The 22,765-nt window shown below is 45.5% G+C and overlaps 2 protein-coding genes, 1 long non-coding RNA gene and 1 pseudogene across 3 annotated transcripts in view; 1 reads left to right on the top strand and 3 right to left on the bottom strand.

The window, feature by feature from the left end:
* PRDM16 (PR/SET domain 16) overlaps positions 1-22,072 on the bottom strand; it is a 338,369-nt gene extending 316,297 nt beyond the window's left edge. Inside the window, exons 1-2 of the mRNA XM_077311218.1 lie at positions 21,937-22,072; positions 20,402-20,513 (exon numbers count right to left, since the gene is read on the bottom strand). The gene's annotated coding sequence lies outside the window, so the exon portion shown is untranslated. The remainder of the gene's footprint in view (positions 1-20,401; positions 20,514-21,936) is intronic.
* LOC143824463 (uncharacterized) lies at positions 1,425-7,227 on the top strand. The gene is made up of 3 exons (XR_013226779.1): positions 1,425-1,495; positions 1,691-1,735; positions 5,036-7,227. It is a non-coding gene; the product is annotated as an uncharacterized LOC143824463 (long non-coding RNA).
* LOC143824631 (actin pseudogene) lies at positions 14,464-15,789 on the bottom strand (annotated as a pseudogene).
* LOC143824656 (actin-related protein T2-like) lies at positions 17,861-19,301 on the bottom strand. The gene has a single exon (XM_077312126.1). It carries the CDS (start codon positions 19,131-19,133, stop codon positions 17,979-17,981), a length of 1,155 nt encoding a protein of 384 aa, XP_077168241.1. The 5' UTR covers positions 19,134-19,301; the 3' UTR covers positions 17,861-17,978.
* Positions 22,073-22,765: the final 693 nt, after the last annotated feature.

The raw sequence follows: 22,765 nt of genomic DNA, 5'->3' as shown, positions 1-22,765 counted from the left end.
ATTAAATTTTTAATTCCCAGAAGCGGCCTTATGAGCCAATGACTGAGCTGAAAAAAAAAAAGGGAATTATTATCTTGGCTGTATTTCCTGAACGGCAGAATATATGACGTGACCTTTCATCCGTTTCCAAAGCTTTTGCCGTAGCCAGTTTCCCTCCCATGATCACATTAAATAATAATTCCTCTTTTATTTTTCCCGAGGAACAATGCCTTTAATATTAACCATTAAAAAAAAAGACCTTGGATTCATTATGGACATTGTTATTCAATAACTGTCATATGAATTGATTGTGGGACCTGGAAAGTTACCAGGAAGGAGCAGATGAGGAGATATTTTGGGGGAAGTCAACAGAGAATCTCCCAGGCAGAACGTCATGAGTCTGGGCTGCCAGTGGATACGATTTCAAATCTATGGAGATGGGTTAGGAAACCTGATGTGCTCAGTCATGAACCAAGGAGACCAACAGTGCAATGCTAAGAACACTTTTCCAAGAGTAAGCCCCACTGAGTAGACCTCCCTAGGACCGTTTATGCACTGGGAACTTCAGTGCCCCAGCTCCCATGCAGGAGCATAAATTGGAGGCGGATGAGGTGCCCCAGGCCAAGTGTTTCCCCATGTGGGTGCAGGAAGAAGTGGGGCAACCTGCAATGACTAAAACAGCCTGCAGCCTGGCATGAAACCTCCAGTGCATAAACGGTCTAGGATTGCTCTCTTAAATGAGGTGAACAAACTGACGTGAGACTGGGGTAACTCTTGCCTCATATCTCCTTCTTCCAGCATCTGGATGTCTGCAGAATGGGTGTTTGCGATAGATGGGTTTTTCAGAAGCATCCATTACCCCCTAAAGTGAAAATAATGCAAGCCTTCTGATTCTGTCCATAGTAGCTGCTCTCTCTCACCTATTGCTAGGAAAGAGCAGCCCCCAATCTTCCTGTTCTTTTCTAGGAACTGCAAGACACTAATGCTGTTCAATTATAAACCTTCCTTCCTTCCTCCTTTTATCCTATTTAGTGGGAAGGAGAGAGGCAAAAGGCAATACAATTGTTATACTAAAAAGAATAAAAGCTGTCGATAGGCATATTAATTAGGAAGAAGAAGAAGAGTTGGTTCTTATATGCCGCTTTTCCCTACCTGAAGGAGGCTCAAAGCGGCTTACAGTCGCCTTCCCATTCCTCTCCCCACAACAGACACCCTGTGGGGTGGGTGAGGCTGAGAGAGCCCTGATATCACTGCTTGGTCAGAACAGTTTTATCAGTGCCGTGGCGAGCCCAAGGTCACCCAGCTGGTTGCATGTGGGGGAGTGCAGAATCAAACCCGGCATGCCAGATTAGAAGTCCGCGCTCCTAACCACTACACCAAACTGGGGCATAATAATCTCTCCCTCTCTTTCGTTCTCCACAGCTTCAAGCGGTCATCTGTGCTGTTTGCACCAGTCCTGGTCCTCACCATGCCAAGCAGCCAACAGATGTCGCATCTGTTCCACATAATATTTCTGGTAAGGGCTTGGAGGAGGAGCGTGTCTCATGGCTTAAGTGACACTCAGCACCTAACACCCACTCAGGTCGGCTGTCCCGCCCCCGAGTGCCTCCTCCTCCTCCAACCGGCTTACCTGTCTGTCCAGCAGCCAGCCAATCGCCTTCAGTCCCCCACCCCTGACCACTCCCTCCTCCTTCTTCCACTTCCCTCCCAGGTTCAGAGGCTGCAGATCCCTGCTGCGTGAGAGCTGCCCCTGCAGGTGAGTTCCTTAACAGCTGGGCCATCCATAGAGTTCTTCCATCCCCCCCCCCACCATCTAGCACCCATTGTATTGCTGAATGCAACAGACTTGGCCCCTAGCTCAGGATAATAAGCAAAGGGTGCTGGGCTCAACAATCCTGGAAGCAGAATCTCAGGAATCTACAGGGATCCACAACCAACACATCAATCAGCAAAGTCACTCTGTTAGTATTACTCCTTCTCCCCTCCCCTCCCGGCCTTTGGGGATGGTTTCACTTGTCAGTCAAGTGCCTTCTGCCACTCCATACACATTACCCATACAGCTGGGAGGGGGGGGGAGATAAGCTTTTTTCTCTCCAACCCAAGCTCCTCCCCCTTTAATCAGCCTAGCTCAAAGCCTCTCTTTGGTTGAAAACAAATCATTTCCCCCTCGTAGGAAGGAGCAATCTGTGTGTTGGGGCATAGGCCAGCCAGCAAGGAAAGGGCAAAACCTCAGGAAAGCCCTGAGGCCAAATACTCTTAGACGTGTCTTTAAAAAAGATGCAATCAATCATGTTCAGCTAGGGGGATGCCACAGGGAGGGCTGCCTTGCTCCAGCTAGGCTCAGCGGAAAAGAGCTGCTTTTAAATTCTCCCCCCGCCCAGCCAGTTATGGCCAGTTTCATCAAGATGTATCATCCTCAACATGGATTTTATGGAAGGCGGTATTGAAGCAGGGTTCTCAGCAATACGCTTTTATTACAATATGTCGCATTTATATAGTGCTTTGGGTTCTGTTCCTTGTCTCTGTCTACTAAAATGTTGGTGTTTCCACTTTTCAACACAGAGAGCTCGCCCCAAAGCGACCAGCATGCACCGTTCTGTAGGTTTCAGGTGATACATGATGGGATAACTTGAAATGGAATTAGCTCACGATTCCAATCGTCTCTCAAGCACCCCTCCCAACACTTTGGTGTAACATGAGAAGTGACTCCATGGAAGCTGGTCCACTGAATTTCTCGTAAGGAAGGAGCCCAGGGCCCATTCTGCACACATAGGATAATGCACTTTCAGTGTGCTTCGGCAGCTGGATTTTCCTGTGCCAAACAGGAAAATCTACTTCTAAAGTGCATTGAAAGTGCATTGTGTATTGTGTGCAGAAGAGGCCCCGGACCCATTCCGCACACATAGGATAATACACTTTCAATGTGCTTTGGCAGCTGGATTTTCTTGTGCAGAACAGGAAAGTCCCCTTCTAAAGTGCATTGAAAGTGCATTATATATTGTATGAAGAATAGATGGGGCCTGCTGTATTTTCAAGCGATGCTTTCAGAAAGGAAAGGAAAGAAGCCACCCCCCAGTTCTCCAGATCTGAGTCCATCACTTTTAACTGTTACACTTCCCAGGCCCAGGGCCTTCTGCATATCAAGTAGATAGTCAGCCCCTTCCGTAAAGCTGTGTTCCCACTCCTGATAGTTGGAATTTAGAACATCAGTGCTTCTGGATGGGCACCACTATTCGATTTAAAAAACTCAGAAAATGTTCTATTCAAAAAAATAAACTATCCTTTCTAAAAATTAAAAAACAACAACAGATTTTATTTTTAAAAATTAAACCAGTAAGAAAACGTGGTGTGCCAGCCAGTTTTCAGATGTGTGTGTGTGTGGGGGGGGGGTACATCTGTCTATGCCACTGCAGGAACCCAACTTTCACTGCCAGTTTGCAGATTTCAATGGCAATTTGGAGGAGCACAAAACTTACAACCAGTTCTGAATATTTTATCTCCTATGACCCACACTATCCATGTTTGTAAAATAAAATCACAGTAGCACCTTTAAGACCAACAAAGATTTATTCAGCACTCGAAAGTTCATGCCCTGAATAAATCTTTGTTGGTCTTAAAGGTGCTACTCGACTCTGATTTTCTTGTGCTACTTCAGACCAACACGGCGACCCATTTGAATCCATGTTTGTAAAAGTTGCTGTAAGGAATTCTTTTTACACAGCTTAGCTCAGTTTGTTTCACCTTACCCCAACCCCCTTTTTCGGACTGCCATTCTGCATCAGTTTCATTCTTTTATTGAGGGAGGAAGCAGGATAAGAATTCTATTTCCCTAAAGCATAAAGTTAAATAGAGTGAACTGGGAAGTTTCTGAAAAGTAATTGAGTGAGCTCACCCATGCGACCGTTTTTAAGTGACTTAAATCTAAAGAGTCTCTCATCTGAAGTCGGAAATGGATCCTTACAATATTGGCGGGTACCGTACTAGCTCAGTCGTGGCTGTAATCACAAGCGAGATGGCATTCGTGCCTAAGAACGTGGTTTTTAATAAAAATGATTATTAAACTGTTTCTGAAAAAAATAAATCTTCAGTTCTTAAACCACCCAGAATCTAAGCCAACGGAAAAAGAAAATCAACAAAAGACTCCACGTTTTCAGAGGAAAGGAGATATTAATCCACTGGTTTTGTCCCAGCAGCATTAAAGATATTTTGTATTTTCCAGGTGGCCGAGGGTGTCATTTGGAAAGTATATTGTCTGCCACATCTTTACTGGCAAGGTGTAAAGAATGACTGCAAACGAATCAAAACTCAATTGGGTTTCAGAGGTGGGAAAATAAAGTGGTCAAGCACTCAAACCAACAACTCTTTCTCTGATTCAAGTGGGTAGCCGTGTTGGTCTGAAGTAGCACAACAAAAACAGAGTCCAGTGGCACCTTTAAGACCAACAAAGATTTATTCAGGAGCTTTCCTGTGCATGCACTCTTCCTCAGACTTTCTCTGATGCATGAAAAAAACATAGGTGAAAGTGTCAGAGAATGCTGGTGATTTGCAGTTCTATACAGAGTCAACACCCTCCTCAGCCCACTGGGTTCAATGCACTTGTAAGGGTGCCATTCCACTGTAAATCTCTTTATTTTCAATTCCCAGCCTTCTCTGTTCTTAGCTTCTTGCATTCCTACCCCTGCCCCCACCCCTTCCTGCTCTTCTACCCCTTTGGATCAGCTCAGATGAAAGGAGACATCTGCTTGCCTTGCCCCTCTATGACATCAGGGCATCCGTGGCAATCCATGTCCAAAGCGTCATTATCCCTAGCAACGTGAATTCCATTCCTGATTACAATAAAATTTGCTTGCTGAGAAGGTGAAAACATAAGAATGCATGCTTTTGTGATGTGCACCAGGTTTCCAAATTAAAAGAACAGCCCCTCCCCTGTCCCGCTTTATAAGGGGAGGAACTGTTCTTGCCTAGTGTGGAGACCCCTCCTGCCCTCCGACTCATAAATAAGAGGAGGAAGGATTTTCTTCAGTGCTGAATTTAATCGCGAACCCATTTTCCACAGAGAACCGGGTTTTAAGTCAAGTCGGGCTTCAAAGAGAATGAGAAAGAGGGCCGTTTCTCAGAGGCATCAAGAATGAATCAAACAACGAATCCCCTGAAAAAGCAGCTGCACTCTTTCCTCAATTTTACCCGTTTCTGAAAGCTGAACGCACACTAAAAGGAGCACATGAAATTACAGGCTGAACCTGGCTGCGTGCTATCCCCCAAAGAGAAAGAAAAAACAAATTCTATAACCATTTCCTTCTGAGTTCACAGCGCAAGGCTCCAAACTGATCCCACAAACTATATGTAACTATATGTAGTTCCACAGTACCTGCCTCCTCACACACAGCCCGTTACTCCCTGAGAATTTAGAATGCTTGGGAACATGCCATGACTTCATATTTGTTGTCAAATTGAGGCACACCTACGCAGCTGGTTGAGGGGACATTTTCTTTGGAGATTGTTGCCCCTCAATATTTATTCTGTTTCTTTCCGGGGTCTGCTTCTTACCTGGCACATAAGGGACAGAGATCCCCAGTCCAGATATGCCAAGGAAGAGAAAAATTAAATTGTTTGAAACAAGGATATCGAAAAGACCGTTTTCTTCCATCTTTTCCTACTGATCCACGAAGAGCTGCATATTTATCTGAAGCACTTTATTTTCTGACAGCAGTAAAGAGCTCGGTAGCCTTAGCTGTGGTACGCCAACATTTAAACGCTCTTCCCTGCTGATCCGTGGGCCATAAATACCAGAATCTAGAGGGGCACCAAAGTACCTCATCTGCAGGAGGCTTTGGCACGGAACCACACATTGGATAAACAGATGGATAACAAGGCAAATTAACATTTTCAGGGGGGAAAGAAGACTGATTCTTTCATGAAGCAACACCTATAAATATGACAACACCCTAGTTAGCAAACAAGGCTGGGGAGGGGCCATGGGCTCAGTGGGAAAGCATCCGCTTGCCGTGCAGAAGGTCCCAGGTTCAGTCCCTGGCATCTCCAAATAAAAGGCTCCACTGATAGGTGATGCGAAAGACATCAGCCAAAGACCTTGGAGAGCCAACCACTTGTCAGAATAGCCAATACTGACCGGAATGGACCAATGGCCTGATTCAATATAAGGCAGGTCCATGTGTTTGACTGGCTACATCTCTGCCAAAGATTCCCATGCAATGATGCACAGACCCATCTTCAATCCCCATCCAGCCTTTCAGGCTGACCAATAGGATCTTGCTGTGTATGGACAGAACTGGGTTTGATTTAATCTCACCCATATTTTATTGCACAGACTTGAGTATATTCTTTTAGAGGTGTGGCATGGGCTGGGGGTGGGATGATGCTGACAGTCCAGCACAGTTTTGCCAGGCTGGGGGCCAATAATTTAACATGGGTGGCCAGGAGAAGAATCCGGGGAGGGGTGTATGGTGGGGGAGCTAGAGGAAAGGAGGAGTAAGGGGAAATTACAAAAATTAATAACATGAAGGTTTTTTAATAATTACAGTCTGTAGTTCCTGAAAGTTTCCATTTAGATATAAGCCTGGATCAAATAAAAGAGGACACTTTATTGGACAGGATTTATCATTATTGTTGTTGTTGTTATTGATGTTGTTGTTATTATTATTAGATTTATTTCTCGCCACTTCCGAAGCCGGCTCATGGCGGATTACAATGTCCAATAAAACCCCGTTAAACCCCCCATTAAAAGACATAAAATCACATATACATGGTGGAAATCCCCAGACACATCCACCCCTATTACCGGAGGGGCGAGGAAGGAGGTCAAGATGACTCAATTTACTACTTATTGGGGGGGGGGTGCTCAGCAGCAAGGTTCCACGAGACACAATAGTTTGTGCGCTTACTTGAAAGTAAGTCTCACTGAACCCAGTGGGGGGTTTACTTCTGAGCCACCAGCACAGGATCTGGCTGCAAGGGTTTTCCCTTCCACTGCCTGCAAGTGGGCCTGGAATGGAACGAATTCTCGCCAAGGACTTTGTAGATATTAGCCGTATCAGCAGCTGTGCAATCCCCACTGAGGAAAGAACTGTTTTGGTTTTGTGTAATCCCGTCCCTGAAAGTGTTGGAAAAGTTACAGGCGAGGCTGATGTTAGAGTTCTGATTCGCAAGCACTGCCAGATGGAAGAGGCCAAGAGCGAGGGAATTCCCGCCTGACTGTTAAAAATAAAGATATTAGGATATAATGTCATGGACGGCCTTTTTGGAGCTACTGGGGGGAAATGTAACGTGTGCCACCCCACAGCCTTTCAGGTGTTACAAAATTTGCTTTGCATTAATCAGTTAAAATCTTGATTTATTGAATGTCTCATATATAGTAAAAGGAGGATTAAAAATTATTTTAATAGATGTAAAAAAAACACACACACACCCCTACAAATGCAAGCGCTGTCTTAGAAGAGGCATTTAAGGGTAATAAATTATGCAAAATATATTAATGATCAAGCATGTTCATGCTAGACATTGAATACTTAGCCTTCCCCAATTTGCTACTTGATGACTTCATGAATTTAACGTGACAGGGCAGCAGAGCAGAGTTTTCTTATTGTTGGGAAGATTTTTAAAAACCTTACTTAATGGCTCATTGAAGTTTCCAAAATAAAATTGCGTAACATTATTTTTAAATGTTTCCTCCCTTTAAAACGCAACTCAGTCTGTTGTAAATATTACAGAACAGTGAAAGAGGTGGATGTTGTGCTTATTCAGTCAAAACACCCCACGGGAAAGGTTTGGGGGATTTTTTTTTTTTTTTGGCCTAGTTCATTTTAAAGGAAGCAAGGAAAGCTAAACATTTTCAGCCTTTAGTGGACAAACCATTCTTCAAAAACAAAGAGCTTCACTTTTGTTCAGATGTGCCACTGCCAAAAAGCACTTTCAGAAATTATTCCCATCCCCTGCTTTCTGCTTCCAGAAGGAAACAAAATAACAAAACGCACCATAAAAGAAAAAAAATCTGGATAGGTTTTGCTGTGAGGCATCCCTGAACAACTAATATACAATATGATATTGTATCTTCCACTTTAAAAAAAAATGAAGAAATTCAAGTTCACTAAACAGAGAACAACAGGGCTGGTATGGAAGAAAGCCAAAGAGAAGCAAGAAATAATGCAAAGCTGAAATAGTCTTAAATCCACGGGAAAAAATGAATTTCAGCAACAACCAGGTGATACAACCATATATGGTTATACTGACGCGCCTCCCCCCCCCCAATTTATTTATTTATATTTATATACCGCTCTCCCTTGTGGCTCAGTGGTGGCCTGAAGGAGGTGGAGAGGGGAGGGGCCCTGGTGGGCGTATCCACAGCTCTGCTTCTCAACCATACTCTGCACGATCGCATCACTCCTGGGGTTTCTCAAAGCCTGAAGAATATTCCAGGTATTTCTCAAAGTTAAAAAAGTTGAGAAAGGCTGATTTAAGAGTGAAAGCTGCCTGAGATATCTCATTCAGTAATAGATATATGAGCATGAAAGTATATTTTATTTATTTCATTCTATTCATTTATACCCTGCCTTTCTCCCCACCGGAGACCTAAAGCGGCTGGCATCCTTTTCTCACACTCCATTATATCCTAACAACAGCCCTAGGAGGTAGGTTAGGCGCAAAGAGTGTGGCTGGCCCAAAGTCATGCAGAAACCTGGGTCCCACAGAGCCTAAGCACTACCCCATGCTGGCTCTCACCATGTTTCCTTGTGCTCCTAAGGTCTGCAGTTGAAGAAAAACAAGTTTACTTCACTGCCACATGAAGCAGGAAGTGTGTAACACACAGGGTGGGATCCCACCAGCTTCCTGCTGAGTAAAAAAGGGAGGAGCAGGATCTCTCTAACCCTGCAAAAGGCTATTCTGGGGTCATGGGATCCGCATGTTGGAGGGGGACTGTAGGAAGTTGAAGAATTAGGTGAGACTGGGCAGGGGGTGCGGAGAAGGCTGGATGGAGCCTGTGCATAATTGTCCACAGTCATCACTTATAAGCATCTTCTATTTGCCTGTGCCTCTTCAAAAAGCCTCTTCACCTGTCCAGAGAAATAGATCTTCTTCCTGCTTCAGGGTGCTCCAGGTTTGTTTTCAGTCCTCTCCCATTTTATCCTTGCAACAACAACCCTGTGAAATAGGCTAGGCTGCGAGTGGGTGAGCAGCACAAAGTTGCCCAGTAGTTTTTTTGGCAAGTGGGGAATCTGAACCCGTCTCTTTCCAGTAGCAGGGCTCTGCCCACTTCACTTGAAACCAGCTCATGCAATCTTGCGCAGTCTCATTTTAATCTGTAATCATGCCTTGCCTCTAGTGGCAATTTGACTTTCACAAAGGACACGCATTCAAAAAATCTAATGGGCCCTGCCTGTTTTCTCTCAAGCCGAGCAGCCGAAAGAATCACACCGATTTGTCTTCGGTTCAAAAATGAGCAACATCGCAAGTTTTGCAACTGCAGAGTTGGTGGCATTTGGCATAGGAGCAGACTAGGTAGCCATTGTTGGTGCATGATCACAGTGCTGGGCTCCGTATGCCTCAGGGGGTCAACGTGGGTAGGCTGTGCATAGCTTAAAATCCACTACACTCTGAATGCAAATGTTGCCTTCTGTCATTGCACCTTCAGCAGCAGTCTACGTTGTTCAAGTTGCCATGCGGCCAGAGGGTTCTGGAACAAGTTATGACTCCCAAGTATGCGCAAGCAGTTGTGAGCTGATTTAGAATACTCAATGAACATGGGTTTTGGGGATTCAGGCATAGAGGAGAAGCAGAAAAGGTTGAGGCACTGAAGAGATAAGTCACATGGACCATTTACACACTGGAGGTTCCATGCCATGCTGCAGGCTGGAGTCTTAGTCATAGCAGGTTGTGCCACCTCTTCCTGCACCCACACGGGGGAGCATTTGGCCCTGTGCACCTCATCTGCCCCTGATTTGTGCTCCTGCATGGGACCTGGAGCAGTGAAGTTCCCAGTGCGTCATAGTGCCCCCCATAACAGACTTCTTTTTCAATTTTTTCCCCCTGTCACATGGGACTGAGCCACAGAAAACCAGTGCAAAATCATGTGTCCGTCAAAGATTTACAAATCCATCAGGAAACATCTTGAATATTCTCTCTCTCTCTCTATGAATGGACTGGCTGCAGAGTCTGAAACTGTAACACATACTGAGGGTGTTCATGCTGTTGAAAATGCTAAGCGACTGCCAAAGGAGAAACAGACTATAGGAACTGCAGCGCTGCCCAAATCTCGAGATGATGCCAAGATTACAATTTGGAAAGGATGGTTTCAATCAGCTGCATTGCCTTCTGGATCCTCTCGGCTCAGGATATGCAAAATGATCATGACGATGTGGAGAGAAAGCTTTTGTATTCCTTTCAGAATTTTAGGAAAGGTTCAGAAATGAGAGGAAAAAAAAAAGTTTCTAAGTTCAGAGCCGGAGGGACTGTGAGCCCAATGCAATCACTTCAGAGACTCATATCTGGCAGACCAGAGGCATTTTTATGCACCCTTTGTCGTAGAGCAGGGGTAGTCAAACTGCGGCCCTCCAGATGTCCGTGGACTACAATTCCCAGGAGCCCCTGCCAGCATTCGCTGGCAGGGGCTTCTGGGAATTGTAGTCCACGGACATCTGGAGGGCCGCAGTTTGACTACCCCTGTCATAGAGCATCCATATATCCTTTGTAACTAGTGAAAAAACTGCAAAGGTACAGATATGGACAGCACCATCAGCAATGGTGCAACATCCTTCCTTACCTGCCTGCTGGCTGAAGAGGTACAAGCCCACGATGCTGTCATCTAATTGTACCCCATACTTTTATTTTGCATGCAGGCTAAAATTCAGTTTCGCAAAAGAAGCTTGAATGGCCTGGACCTGAAACCATATTAATATTCCCTCAAAGGGAAATGAGTGTGTGTGTGTTTTTTTTAAAAGAAATTATTATTGAATATGAATTTTTTACACATCTAAGTTCAAAACATTGTTTTTCTTGGAGGCCTCCATGGTTTTTCATTATGGCGGGACCCTGACATTGCGTAACGGAGAAGTATCCTCTTACACATCTGGGCAAATGGGAATGAAACACCAATGAATCTTGGTGAAGCCAAGTGACTGCATGTGGTGTGTTGGTGTGCGGTGGGTGAAATGTTTCCAAATTATATATATATATATATTTCTAACACAGAACTGCTTAATAAAAACACGGTGGCATAAGGTGAGGTGAGGAATTGGTTGAAACTCAGACAGCATGGGAAACCTTGGCATGCCACACAACAAAACCGCAGGGTTTTGTTCCAAGGGTGAGAAGTGGGTAGTGCAAGGTTCAAGCCCCTTTTCCCTCAGTTACAGAAGAAAGGAGGGTAAAGGTTACCGAGTTCCTTCTGTCTAGCCCAGGGGTAGTCAACCTGTGGTCCTCCAGATGTTCTGTCCCATTTGTATCTTTCCCTTCCATTAAGGGGTTCAGGGTGGCACATAGCCCTGTTCACTCATTCTCCGTTTTATCCTCACAAACAGCCCTATAAGATAATTTAGGCTGACAGGGTATAACTAGCCAGCGGCCAAAAGTGATCCAGTGAGAGGCATGACTGAGTAGAGGTTTGAACCCAGATTCTTATAGAATCCTAGAGTTGGAACGGACCTCCTGGGTCATCTAGTCCAGCTCCCTGCACTATGCGGGACTCTCACAACCCTATCGCTCATCCACTGTCACCTGCCACCCCCTTGAGCCTTCCCAGAATCAGCCTCCCTGTCAGATGGCTATTGAGCCTCTGTTTAAAAATGTCCAAAGATGGAGAACCCACCAGCCCCCAAGAACTTCTTCCAGATGTTTAGATGGGATTTCTTTTGAATTAATTTCATCCCATTGGTTCTGGCCCATCCCTCCGGGGCAAGAGAGAACAACTCTGCTCCATCCTCTACATGGCAGCCTTTTAAATACTAGAAGATATCCCTTCTCAGTCACCTCCTCTCCAGGCTAAACAGACCAAGCCCCCCCCAACCTTTCCTCCTATTTCTTTGTCTCCAAACCCCTCCCCATCTTTGTTGCCTCCTCTGGACATGCTCCAGTTTGTCTCCATCCCTCTTCAACTGGGATGCCCAAAACTTATCCAAAGAACAGTCTCGATGGCAGGAGATATTAATATTCATACTTGCAATCAACTTTCAGGATTGCTTCCCTACACCTACTATTAAAAATGCACCTCCAATGAAGTCAGCAGACAAATTACCCACATCCAGTCTCAAAAAGTGGGGATTAAGGGGTTATTAGCTGCCAATGTACAGAGAGGAAAACCAGGTGAGTTATACGAGGGATCATCTGTATGTGATAATTGTTTTCTCTGCCCCTGAGCTCAAATTTAAACAGGCTAAAACAATGGCAAGAAATTCATATCAGGGCAAAACAATGTTTCCCAAACACATAAGTATTAAGCCAATCATGCTTAGGAAAACCTGGAAGTGACATCATGCTGTTGACCTACACCACTTGAGCTTCTTGGAGGCGGGGCGGTATAAAAACGTGATATACAGAAGGAACTGCCATTATTTTGTTCCACTTTTCTCTCGGATCCAAGAACAAGGTACTCTGCTGGTCCCGTTTCCAAGGCGGTGTGTTTTGCATTTTCCTCTGCATTAGATTATGAGAGCAGGAGTCGAACCACCCCGTGTTCCTGTAAATCCTCTCTCCTGTAGGCTTCTCTGAGCTGTACAATATTTAAACTGGCTGCAGTTGTAACTCATTTGTATAGATGTTTCCAGCAGACTGCTAAAACGTAACCCACTGAAGGAGAACGAGGACTGCCAGATGCTGCCTCAGATTTCATAACAGCCTGATCAAGCTGGTCGGGAAGGACATCTCTCTTGCCCACCTTCACCCTTGAGGCTAGACAATGCAGCAAGTTATTTAACTTTCTATTTCTAAACATGTGCAGGGGAAGGCAGTGGGGTGGTGGTGGTGGTGGGGAGATGAGCCACTGGGTGCTGGGTCTGGTGCCAGACAAGGAAACCTTCCCTCCATACCTGGTGGCTGGACAACAAAAACCTACAGAATGGGAGTCCTGCAGTCTCATTAAGATGTCCCTATCTGTTTCATATCGTCCCAGGATGAGTACCCAGCTTGCTGGGGGGTAAACGGTAATGACTGGGGAAGGCACTGGCAAACCACCCTGTATTGAGTCTGCCATGAAAACGCTGGAGGGCGTCACCCCAAGGGTCAGGCATGACCCGGTGCTTGCACAGGGGATTCCTTTATCTTTATTTGTTTCACAGCCCAGCAGCCATACTTGGAAACCCCAATCTTTGGCCCAAGTCTGCTTCTACACCTGAGGCACAAAAACTTTACTTTGCTATCTATTAGATGGGTGGCTGGTGGGATGGTCAGGGGACCACTGCATAGCAGCCACCAATCAATAAGGGGTAAGAAGGAATCAAGGAAGGAGAGAAGGGAAGTGGAAGGTGGAGACAGATGAAGAGGGAGTGGAGCTCTTCTGTGGCTCAGGTCCATAACCCAAGCCAGCAAGCCAGAGAAGAGGGCCATTACCACTCTGGTGGCAGATCAGTAGAAATGGAAGCCCATTCTCCATAGTTTGACTACTACCAACATAGATAGGTGATCAGAGAGTGCGATTGCAGTTTCTTTTTGCCAGGTGACACAAGGGCTGATTCTAACACAGGTGGATAATGCGCCTTCAAAGTACTTCAGAAGTTGACTTTCCAGTTTTGCATGGGAAAATCTAGCCGCAAAAGCACGCTGGAAGTGCAAAATGGGCCAGGACTGGGAATAGAATTCTACGTGGTTTTATGAGGCCTCCGACTTTGAACTGCTCCTCTGTCTGAGCAAATTAGTGGAGACTAAGCCGCTCTTTAGTAGGGTTGCAAACTGAACTGGGAAATCCTAGGGAATTGGGGAGTAGAGCTTAGGAAGGGTGGCACTCGAGGAGAAGGGCCTCAGAAACATATAATGCCATATAGCCTCCCTCCCTGAAGCTACTTTTTCTGCAGAAGAGCTGATCCCTGTAATCCGGAGATCAGTTTTGATTCCAAGAGATCTCCAGGCCCCACCCTCAGGGCATCCTAGCTTTTCATTGTTTCCAGCATGCTCTGAAAAGTTCTTTCTGGCGTATGCTGAAACATTCAAAAGATATCTCCCTCCTGGTGGGAGGGGGGTGGGCAGGGGAGGAGAGGTTCAGAATATCCAAATCTGCTCTATTGGTCCATTTAACATCCTTTGGATATTAACAGTGACTGGCAAAGAACCAACGCCTGTAGGCATAGAAGCCAAGGTGGCTTGCGCTCTAGAATTTTAAAAGCCTGGCAAACAAACAATTTTGTTATTCTTGTTTCATGCAACACTTCCCCCCCCCACCCCCCCCAGCATACATTAAAAAAAAAAAAAACCTTACAGGCTCATCAAAATGCACTAAACAAGAGCTCTTTCTCTAACCGAACCACAAGGGATCTTTTCTTACCATGCTGCAAAATTGCATCCAACACATTGATTCTTTGTGCAAAGGTTTACTAGCCACTTCCCCAGCTGTTCTGATTGACTTTTTTTTGTTTTGTTTCTTTTTGGCCTTGCTGGTCCGTCATCCATTGTTCTCAGAAGCATTTTTTCTGCAACACCGTTGGGCCAACCTCATTGTACTCCTGCTGGGTCACCCACATGTTCCTAAATGAAGCCAAACTAGTGAGCACTGAAGCTCCAATCCAGACAGAGTACATCCTGTCTTCCGGTGCTGTGACTTTCACCGGAACACCCTTGGGTGCCAGAGCCTGGAGCTCCTTAAGAAGTCTGTCGCTTAGACCAGGAAAGAGGGTGGAACCCCCTGCCAAGAACACATTGCGCCAGAGGTTCTTCTGGATGCTCCCGTTGCATTTTGAAATACTGTCCGAGATCATCTCGTGGATCCCCAGCGATGAGACTCCTGCATCGGCAGGGCTAAAAAGGGACTCTGGCGTTCTGTGAAGCTGGTCCCCAATCTTGACGGAATTCCCATCTGGGAGAACGTATTTGTGGACCGACCCTTTCTCCTGGCCAGGGTCCAAAGCAACATAGCACATTGTCTCCTTGATGTTCTTCACGATCTCCTTCTCGGCCGAACTTGAAAAGATATGCCCGCTCTCCAAGAGAAGGGTTGCTAAGTACTTGGTGATATCCCGCCCTGCAAAATTCATCCTAGAAATCCCGTGAAGCAAACAATGACCTTTGTAGACGGGGACTGTCATGGTGACACCATCGCCGCTGTCTAGGACTAAGCCAGTTGTGCAGGCCGAGGCATAGAGGGCCAAGAGAGCTTGCAGGCCCACAAACATGGCAGGAACCCGGAAGCGCTCAAACATGATTTCTGTCATTCTTTCTCGGTTTGGTGCAGGGTTTAGTGGGGCCTCCGTCAGCAGCACGGGTCTGTCTCTGGCCCTCATCCTGAGCTCATGCCTGTAGATGTGCCTCCAGATCTTCTCCATATCGTCCCAGGATGTAACCATGCCGTGTTCCACAGGGTATTTAAAAGACAAAATGCCCCTCTTGTCCTGAGCTTCTTTGCCAACGTAATATTCCCTCTGAACAGGCCCAAACATAATGGATTTAGACTTTGGATAGCCAACCACAGTAGCTACTATGCTTCGGGGTTCCTGTTCTCCAGACAGTCCGGCTTTACACGCCCCTGATCCATTGTCAATAATGACAGCTGGGAGGTCTGGGACTCGGCAGTGGGACATTCTTGGGCGAAAGAAGAAAAGGAGGTTCTTTCTCCACGCTGCGTGTTGGTGCTCTGGTAGAATGTTCTGCCGTCAACGTTCTAGATTTCTTAAGGTCACAAAAGGCGATATTTCTTTTTCCTAGCGAATATTTATAGACCTATGAGTGTGCAACATGCATTTCAGAAAACATTCTGCAAAAAAAGTGGGAGCCAGCTTGGAAGGTAAAGACCTTCAAGGACTGAAGTTCAGAGTTTACTGTTGAAATGTGAAGGGTCTTCTGGAAGGGTTTTCAAGAAGGCAGAGCTGCATGGATGCAACAAAGCATGACATATTTCCCACCAAGATCACATTAGCTGCGCTTGGATGTCTAAGACAGGGGTAGTCAACCTGTGGTCCTCAAGATGTCCATGGACTACAATTCCTACAATTGTAGTTCATGAACTTCCATGAACATCTGGAGGACCACAGGTTGACTACCCTTGGTCTAAGATGAATTCAGACTGGAACGGTCCCACCAGAGAAGTGAAGATGAACCAGTCTCTCATCCTTGGTGAAACATCATGAAAGTATAGAAAAAGGCAGAGGCTTACAGTGTCCTCATCACCATTCAGCCTATAGAACTCATCCCAAAGGTGACATCAGAAAGGCACCGTGGTGTCAAAGGGGGACACTGAAAGATTTAACTTTTCTACGTAATGGAAAAACAATGAGACAGAGCTTGCAAAGAGTGCAACAGAACTCTCACTTGAAAATATTTTAAAATATGGTGTCATGGAAAATGTTAAAGGAGACCTGGATTCAAATCTTTCCTCTGAGTTATGGTGTTTGTTCAGTAATGCTGGGCCTACATTATCTTTTAGAGCAACCTCCCCCCCCCCAGGATTATTGTGAGGAAAAATGGGAGGAGGAAGAGGAGAAGACAACAGAACAGGCCTTTGGTTCTTTTCTCCAACTCAGCAGTTTCCTTTGTATAATACAAGAATTTTTGAAACAAACCAGCAAGCGCACACACACACATAGATAAACCACCCCTCAGCAACATACATTTGCAAGTAAAGGAAACATCACAAGGACTAAGTAAATTTCCAGGGCTGGATTAATCCAAAGGAAACCAAAGCCTATAGCACCCAACTTCTCGGTGCTTGAAGGGAAAAGCATATAATGATTATAATAACGGTAATAATAATATTTTCTCTCTCATACCAGAAAGCAAGTAGTCTCAAAAATTATGTCCTTAGCTCTTGCGCATGGCTATTAATGTTGATGTTCAGTAATTATTCAACTAAATTCTACCCATCAAACCAATTTGAACTTGTAAGCCTGTCTACCACCTGCATTTTGCACCAGTAAGTCAACACTCATTAGCACTGAATTTATTTCCCCAGCGTTGTTCTATTCCTCCAAAATTTCTCTGTAATGCACCCCACTCCTCTTGGACATGGTTTAACTAGAAGTTCTACAATTAATTCCATAGAGCTGGAACATACACACTTTTCTGCAGTTTTCAGCCCCTTCGGTTCATTTATATCTTTCTGTTCCCCATTCTGCATCATCAGTGCACCCATAAAGCAATCCAGGAAATCGACACGGAAAGTATTCTAACAAGCTACTTTTACAGCATTAATTCACAAGCACATCTGTGCACTGGGTAAAATGCCACCAAAGAAGAATTGCAGATCACAATACTTCCTCCGTGTTCATGTGCACATTCGTTCTTTGGGGAGGAAAAGATATTCATGAGAACCAAAGTAGAACTGAAGTAGGGCACATGCACAGTTCTTCATACTGAAGTTCAGAAATAAAGCAATGAAGATTAATGCTCATTCAAAACAGTGCAGAGATTTGGGTGAGGAGAACGTAAGAAGCATTCTTAATGCCCACAGCTGTTATGGCAATACAACTGAAAACCTGTAGGACATTTGCTAAGGCCTCACAAAAGAAGAACATTTGGTTCTCATATGCCGCTTTTCTCTACTCAAAGCGGCTTCTAATCGCCTTCCCCTTTCCTCTCCCCACAACAGACATCCTGTGAGGGAGGTGAGGCTGAGAAAGAAAAAGAGTCTATTCTTATATACAGCTTTCTCCATCCTGTCCTTCCTTTGACTATAGACTCCGAAAGAGAATGAGGCCTTTAGACTAAGGAAATGAATGACACATCCCACACAGCATCCCAGCACACCGAAAACCCATTTTTAATTTAACCCTTCAAAAGGGAGGAATGCGTTGTTTTAAACTACCAGCAGCTCTGGGTCTATTGGTTCTTCGGTATACATCCCCAGGTTCTCTTTAAAAGCAACGTCTCTGCACAATGTTTGGTCCAAACTCCCTGTAGTCAGCAGCAGTGACCCACATCCTCTTGAAGGTGCTCAGAGAAGTAATGATGGAGGCCCCGATCCAGGTGGAGAACCATCGATCGGGAGGGGATATGATCTTTATGGGAACACCTTGGGGGACTTTATGCTCTAGCCCCTTGAAGATTCTCTCATCTAAGCCTGGGAAGAGAGAGGAACCACCAGAAAGTAGAACGTTACTGTAGAGCATTTGGCGGATGCTGGGGTCACATTTCTTGATGCTCTTGGCGATCATGTTGGGAAGGCCTTGTCCAGTTTTGCCAGCGTTGCTCGGTGTAAAAAGGATCTCGGGTGCTAGGAAAAGAGCATCTCCAATGCTGATTTTGTGACCGTCAGGTAGCTTGTACTCCTTTGGGAGATCCACCGGCGTCTTATTATGGTCAGGGTAGGAATCCAGGGACACAAAACACAGCTTCACTTTGATGTCTTCCACCACGGTGTTTGCTTCTGGAAAGTTCCTGTAGTACTGCCCGCTTTCTTGAAGCAATTTCCGCAGGAACTCGGTGATATCTCTGCCGCCGATATTCAGTTTGGAGACAGCATGGGGAAGACAGTACCCCTCATAGACAGGCACTGCGTGGCTGACTCCAAAGCCACTGTCCATCACAAGGCCGGTGTACCGTGCGGAGGCATACAGAGACAGGATAGCTTGGATGGAAAGATAGAAGGCAGGTACCTTAAAGCGTTCGAACATCAGCTGAGTGAGCTTGGCTCGATCCTCTTGGGGATTCAGAGGCGGTTCAGTCATCAGCAAGGATCTCTCAAAGGATCTCAGGCCCAACGCTTTGTCATAGATATGCTTCCAGATCTTCTCCATATCTTCCCAGGAGGTTATAATGCCACACTCTATCGGGTACTTCAGCGACAATGCTTCTCGCCTCTCCTGGGCTTCTTTGCCAACGTAACATTCCTTCTGCTTGTCTTTGGATAACGTGACTTTGGTTTTGGGGCACCCGAGGACAGAAGCGATGATTTGTCTCGGACCGACTTCTCCCGAGATGCCAGCTTTGCAGAGCCCGGATCCGTTGTCAATAATCACAGCTGGCAAAGTGAAGGCTTTAGATTTGAATCCTTCTGCTTCACGTACCATTTTGAACTTCAGTTAACGTCTGCAAAAGCATGCGCGGCACCAAAGCTTCCGGGCTGGTGATTCAAGGGCATGCCTCCCAGGATCTCAAAAGACCAACATCCTCAGCACCCAAATTCCTGAAGCACTGCCCCTGATTTCAAGATGCTCATCTCTAGGGAAACTGGAAAGTGGGCCTTGTAGACAATACTTAATAATGAGTGAGGTAAGTACTAGTAATTGTTTGGTCGTTTCTAGGAGACCAACAGACAGAGGGAAAGTCTTAATGGGCAAGGGGACTTGATTGCTCTGACTGGAAAACTTATCATACATGTCCCTAAAAGTTATATATTGTAACTCGCCACAAGCCTTCGGGGAGACGCGAGTAATAAACCTAAACAACAATAGCAACAACAATACCAACAACAACGACAACAACGACAACAACGACAACAACGACAACAACGACAACAACGACAACAACGACAACAACGACAACAACGACAACAACGACAACAACGACAACAATAATATATTGACTGTTCTATGTATTGTTTATAAGTTTAATGTAAACCACCCTGAGCCTTCGGGGAGGGAGGTATAGAAATATAATAAATAAATAAATAAATATTCCAAAAAGCATTTAAAAATATATGCATATTGTTGGATGGATTTGTTATTCAGGAAAAAGGCTGTGACTTCACCGTAGAACACTTCAGATCCGACCCCTCCCTGGCATCAACATTCATAAGATCTCAAGCAGAAGGTGCCGGGAAATAACAGGTTTTTGCCGGGAGACTAAGACCAGTTCAACTACGTAGTGTTGACATACAATATGGACCAACGATCTGACGCGGTAGAATGTAGGTTTATACACTTGTGTGATTAATGTGTTATCATCACAAAGAATATGACACCTCCTTCCAAGGATGTCTACATAGCTGATATTTAATATTATTTCAACCCACACTGGCTTTCAAAGCAGCTTGTAGGAATCAGAAACCCATATAATCAACCATCGGAACATAATATGTAAAAGAATTGGTAGGTGGACGCTTGGAAAAACATTCCCCAAATGTGAAAGAGGAGCACCTGGCTGCTTCCTGCCCTCCCATGATGGCCTTACTAATGTCCATTGGTAGTGACCTTGTGATCCTAATAACACCTTCCTGGAAGTAAACCAAAAGGGACATATTTCTCATGAGAAGATCTGCTTAGGGTGCTCCATAATACCACCATTTGATTCTCTCTCTTTCCCAAGGTGTGAGATCAGGAAATATTAATGTTGTTACCTTCTCATAGTTCTGGAATCCAACAGGGCTGGCCCCCATTCGGTCAGGAAGCAGTCAGTCCCCCAGGACCAAAGACAAACAGCACAGTCCAGAGCAGGCCACGATCCAAGTTCTGTAAGGAAGTGATAGTTAAAAGTCAGAAGTAGGTAAGGTAGTCCAAGAAAAGTCAAGTTTCAAAGGTACAGGTGGAATAAAATAGAGAGACACTTGGCTACAATGAGAAAGGCCAGGCTTGGGGAGCATGACTTTAGCCTGGGGTTTGATAAGGTTTGGTGGAAGCAACTGGGTCCTTGGTGGTCAGCAGACTTGGCGTTGTCAAAATCAGGGTACCAGCAAACCAGAGGTGCCTATATAAAATAGGGTCAAGGGTAGTCAACCTGTGGTCCTCCAGATGTCCATGGACTACAATACCCATGAGCCCCTGCCAGTGTTTGCTGGCAGGGGCTCATGGGAATTGTAGCCCATGGACATCTGGAGGACCACAGGTTGACTACCGCTGAAATAGGGGACCCCGGCATGTTGGAACCTGTGGGCATATCTGGAATTGTGAGAGGCTATCAGGGGAGAACAAGAAGCAGCCAGATGCTCCTCCATCATATCTAGAGAATGCTCACCCAAGCATCCACTCACGCTAGATGTCACAGGACCCAAAAATCGCTGCCAGGGGAGACAGAGCAGAATGGGATACCTCTCTGGTCGCATCTCGTAGAAAGAAGGAAAACCCTGAAGGTAGCATTCCCTCCAAGCTACATGTGTAATCAGCAGCTCATTAACACAGGAAGTCCCACTTACCAGCAATCTGGAGCCACTAATCAGGCAAGTAGGCTGCATAGGAATGCTTCTGGAACTACTCACTTTCAGAGACTTCCACACAGCACTGGCTTTGTAAGTGTGCTGCTTTGCATCTGTCTTGTAAAGCGACTCTAAGCCTCCGCCAACAACGCTGGAAGGAGACTCTGAAGAGCTCCCCTGTTTCAGAAGCTGTAAGTTTAACAGAAACCTCCATACTTGTCCCTGACTAAGGCCGGTGCTGAAGGTGACCAGATTGTCCCACTTTTGGAGGGACATCTGGGGGCACCTGGCAAATTGTACTTATGTTGAAATTAAAAAATATATATATTACAATACTATTTTAGCATTCTATATGTTCTATGAACGAGCCTCTTGTGGCGCAGAGTAATGAGGCAGCAGACATGCTGTCTGAAGCTCTGCCCACGAGGCTGGGAGTTCAATCCTAGCAGCCGGCTCAAGGTTGACTCAGCCTTCCATATTTCCAGGGTCAGTAAAATGAGCACTCAGCTTGCTAGGGGGCAAACGGTAATGACTGGACAAACCACCCTGTATTGCGTCTGCCAAGAAAAAGCTAGAGGGCATCACCCCAAGGGTCAGACATGACCCAGTGCTTGCACAGGGGATACCTTTACCTTTATGTTCTATGAAAGATTTTGTTGCTCCATATAGACCAAATTTTAATCAAGAACACCCCCCCCCCCAGTCAATGGTGTCCTGCTTTACCAATGTTAAAATCTGGTCACCTTAATGATTAGCAGGGGTGGAGACAGCTGGCCCTTCTTCATCTTAGCTTCCTTTGCAGGCTATTCCATATTCTCATCACAGAAATTGTCCCTGCTGGCAGGAGGGGCCATGACAATGGTAGCCTCTGCCCCTCCAGTCACTTCTGAGAAAGAGCTGGGCATGTCTGCGGAGATGGTGCAGGCAATTTAAGACTAATTAGCTTCCAGCCCCAGCCAGTAACAAGCAGCAGAGCGATTGAGGAGAATGCTCAGCTGGAGGCAATCTGCTCATCAGCAAAGCTAGCCTTAGTTGCAGCAAACAAGCTCTGAGTAGTTGCAGAAGCCATCCCAGGCAAATGACACACTTGGATATAAGGCATTACCTGGTGTGGAATCAAGTGTGTGGCAACTCAGAGGACCCTGACCCGCATCTGAAAGCTCCCTGAGGGGCACCTTGATTATAAGGCTCAGCTTGCTTTTCTCCAGGCTTTGGTAATCCCCTAGTGTTAACTTCTTGGTTTGTTTGTGACTCTGCTAATTAGGATACTTTCTTTTTTTTTCAGTGGCTGTAAGAACTCCAGCTTGGTCTGATTCATCATGATTATCTTACATTTCTCATGGGTTGCCAGCTCCAGGTGTGGGAGCTCCTGAAGATTTGGGGTCGAGCCTTGGAAACAGAGAGCCCTCAAAGGGGTACAGAGCCATAAAGGTCACCATCCAAAGCTTCCATTGTCTCCAGGGGGTCTAATCTTTGTAGTATGGAGAAGAGTTTTAATCACAGGGGATCTTCAGACCATGCCAGGAGGCTGGTATCCTTATATGTCCCCTTTTAGTGTGAGGTTTATTAGCA

This window comes from Paroedura picta, chromosome 15, assembly GCF_049243985.1.
Source record: "Paroedura picta isolate Pp20150507F chromosome 15, Ppicta_v3.0, whole genome shotgun sequence".
Lineage (NCBI taxonomy): Eukaryota > Metazoa > Chordata > Lepidosauria > Squamata > Gekkonidae > Paroedura > Paroedura picta.
The sequence above is the reverse complement of the archived record's forward strand: the minus strand, read 5'-3'. Positions and strand labels throughout refer to the sequence as shown.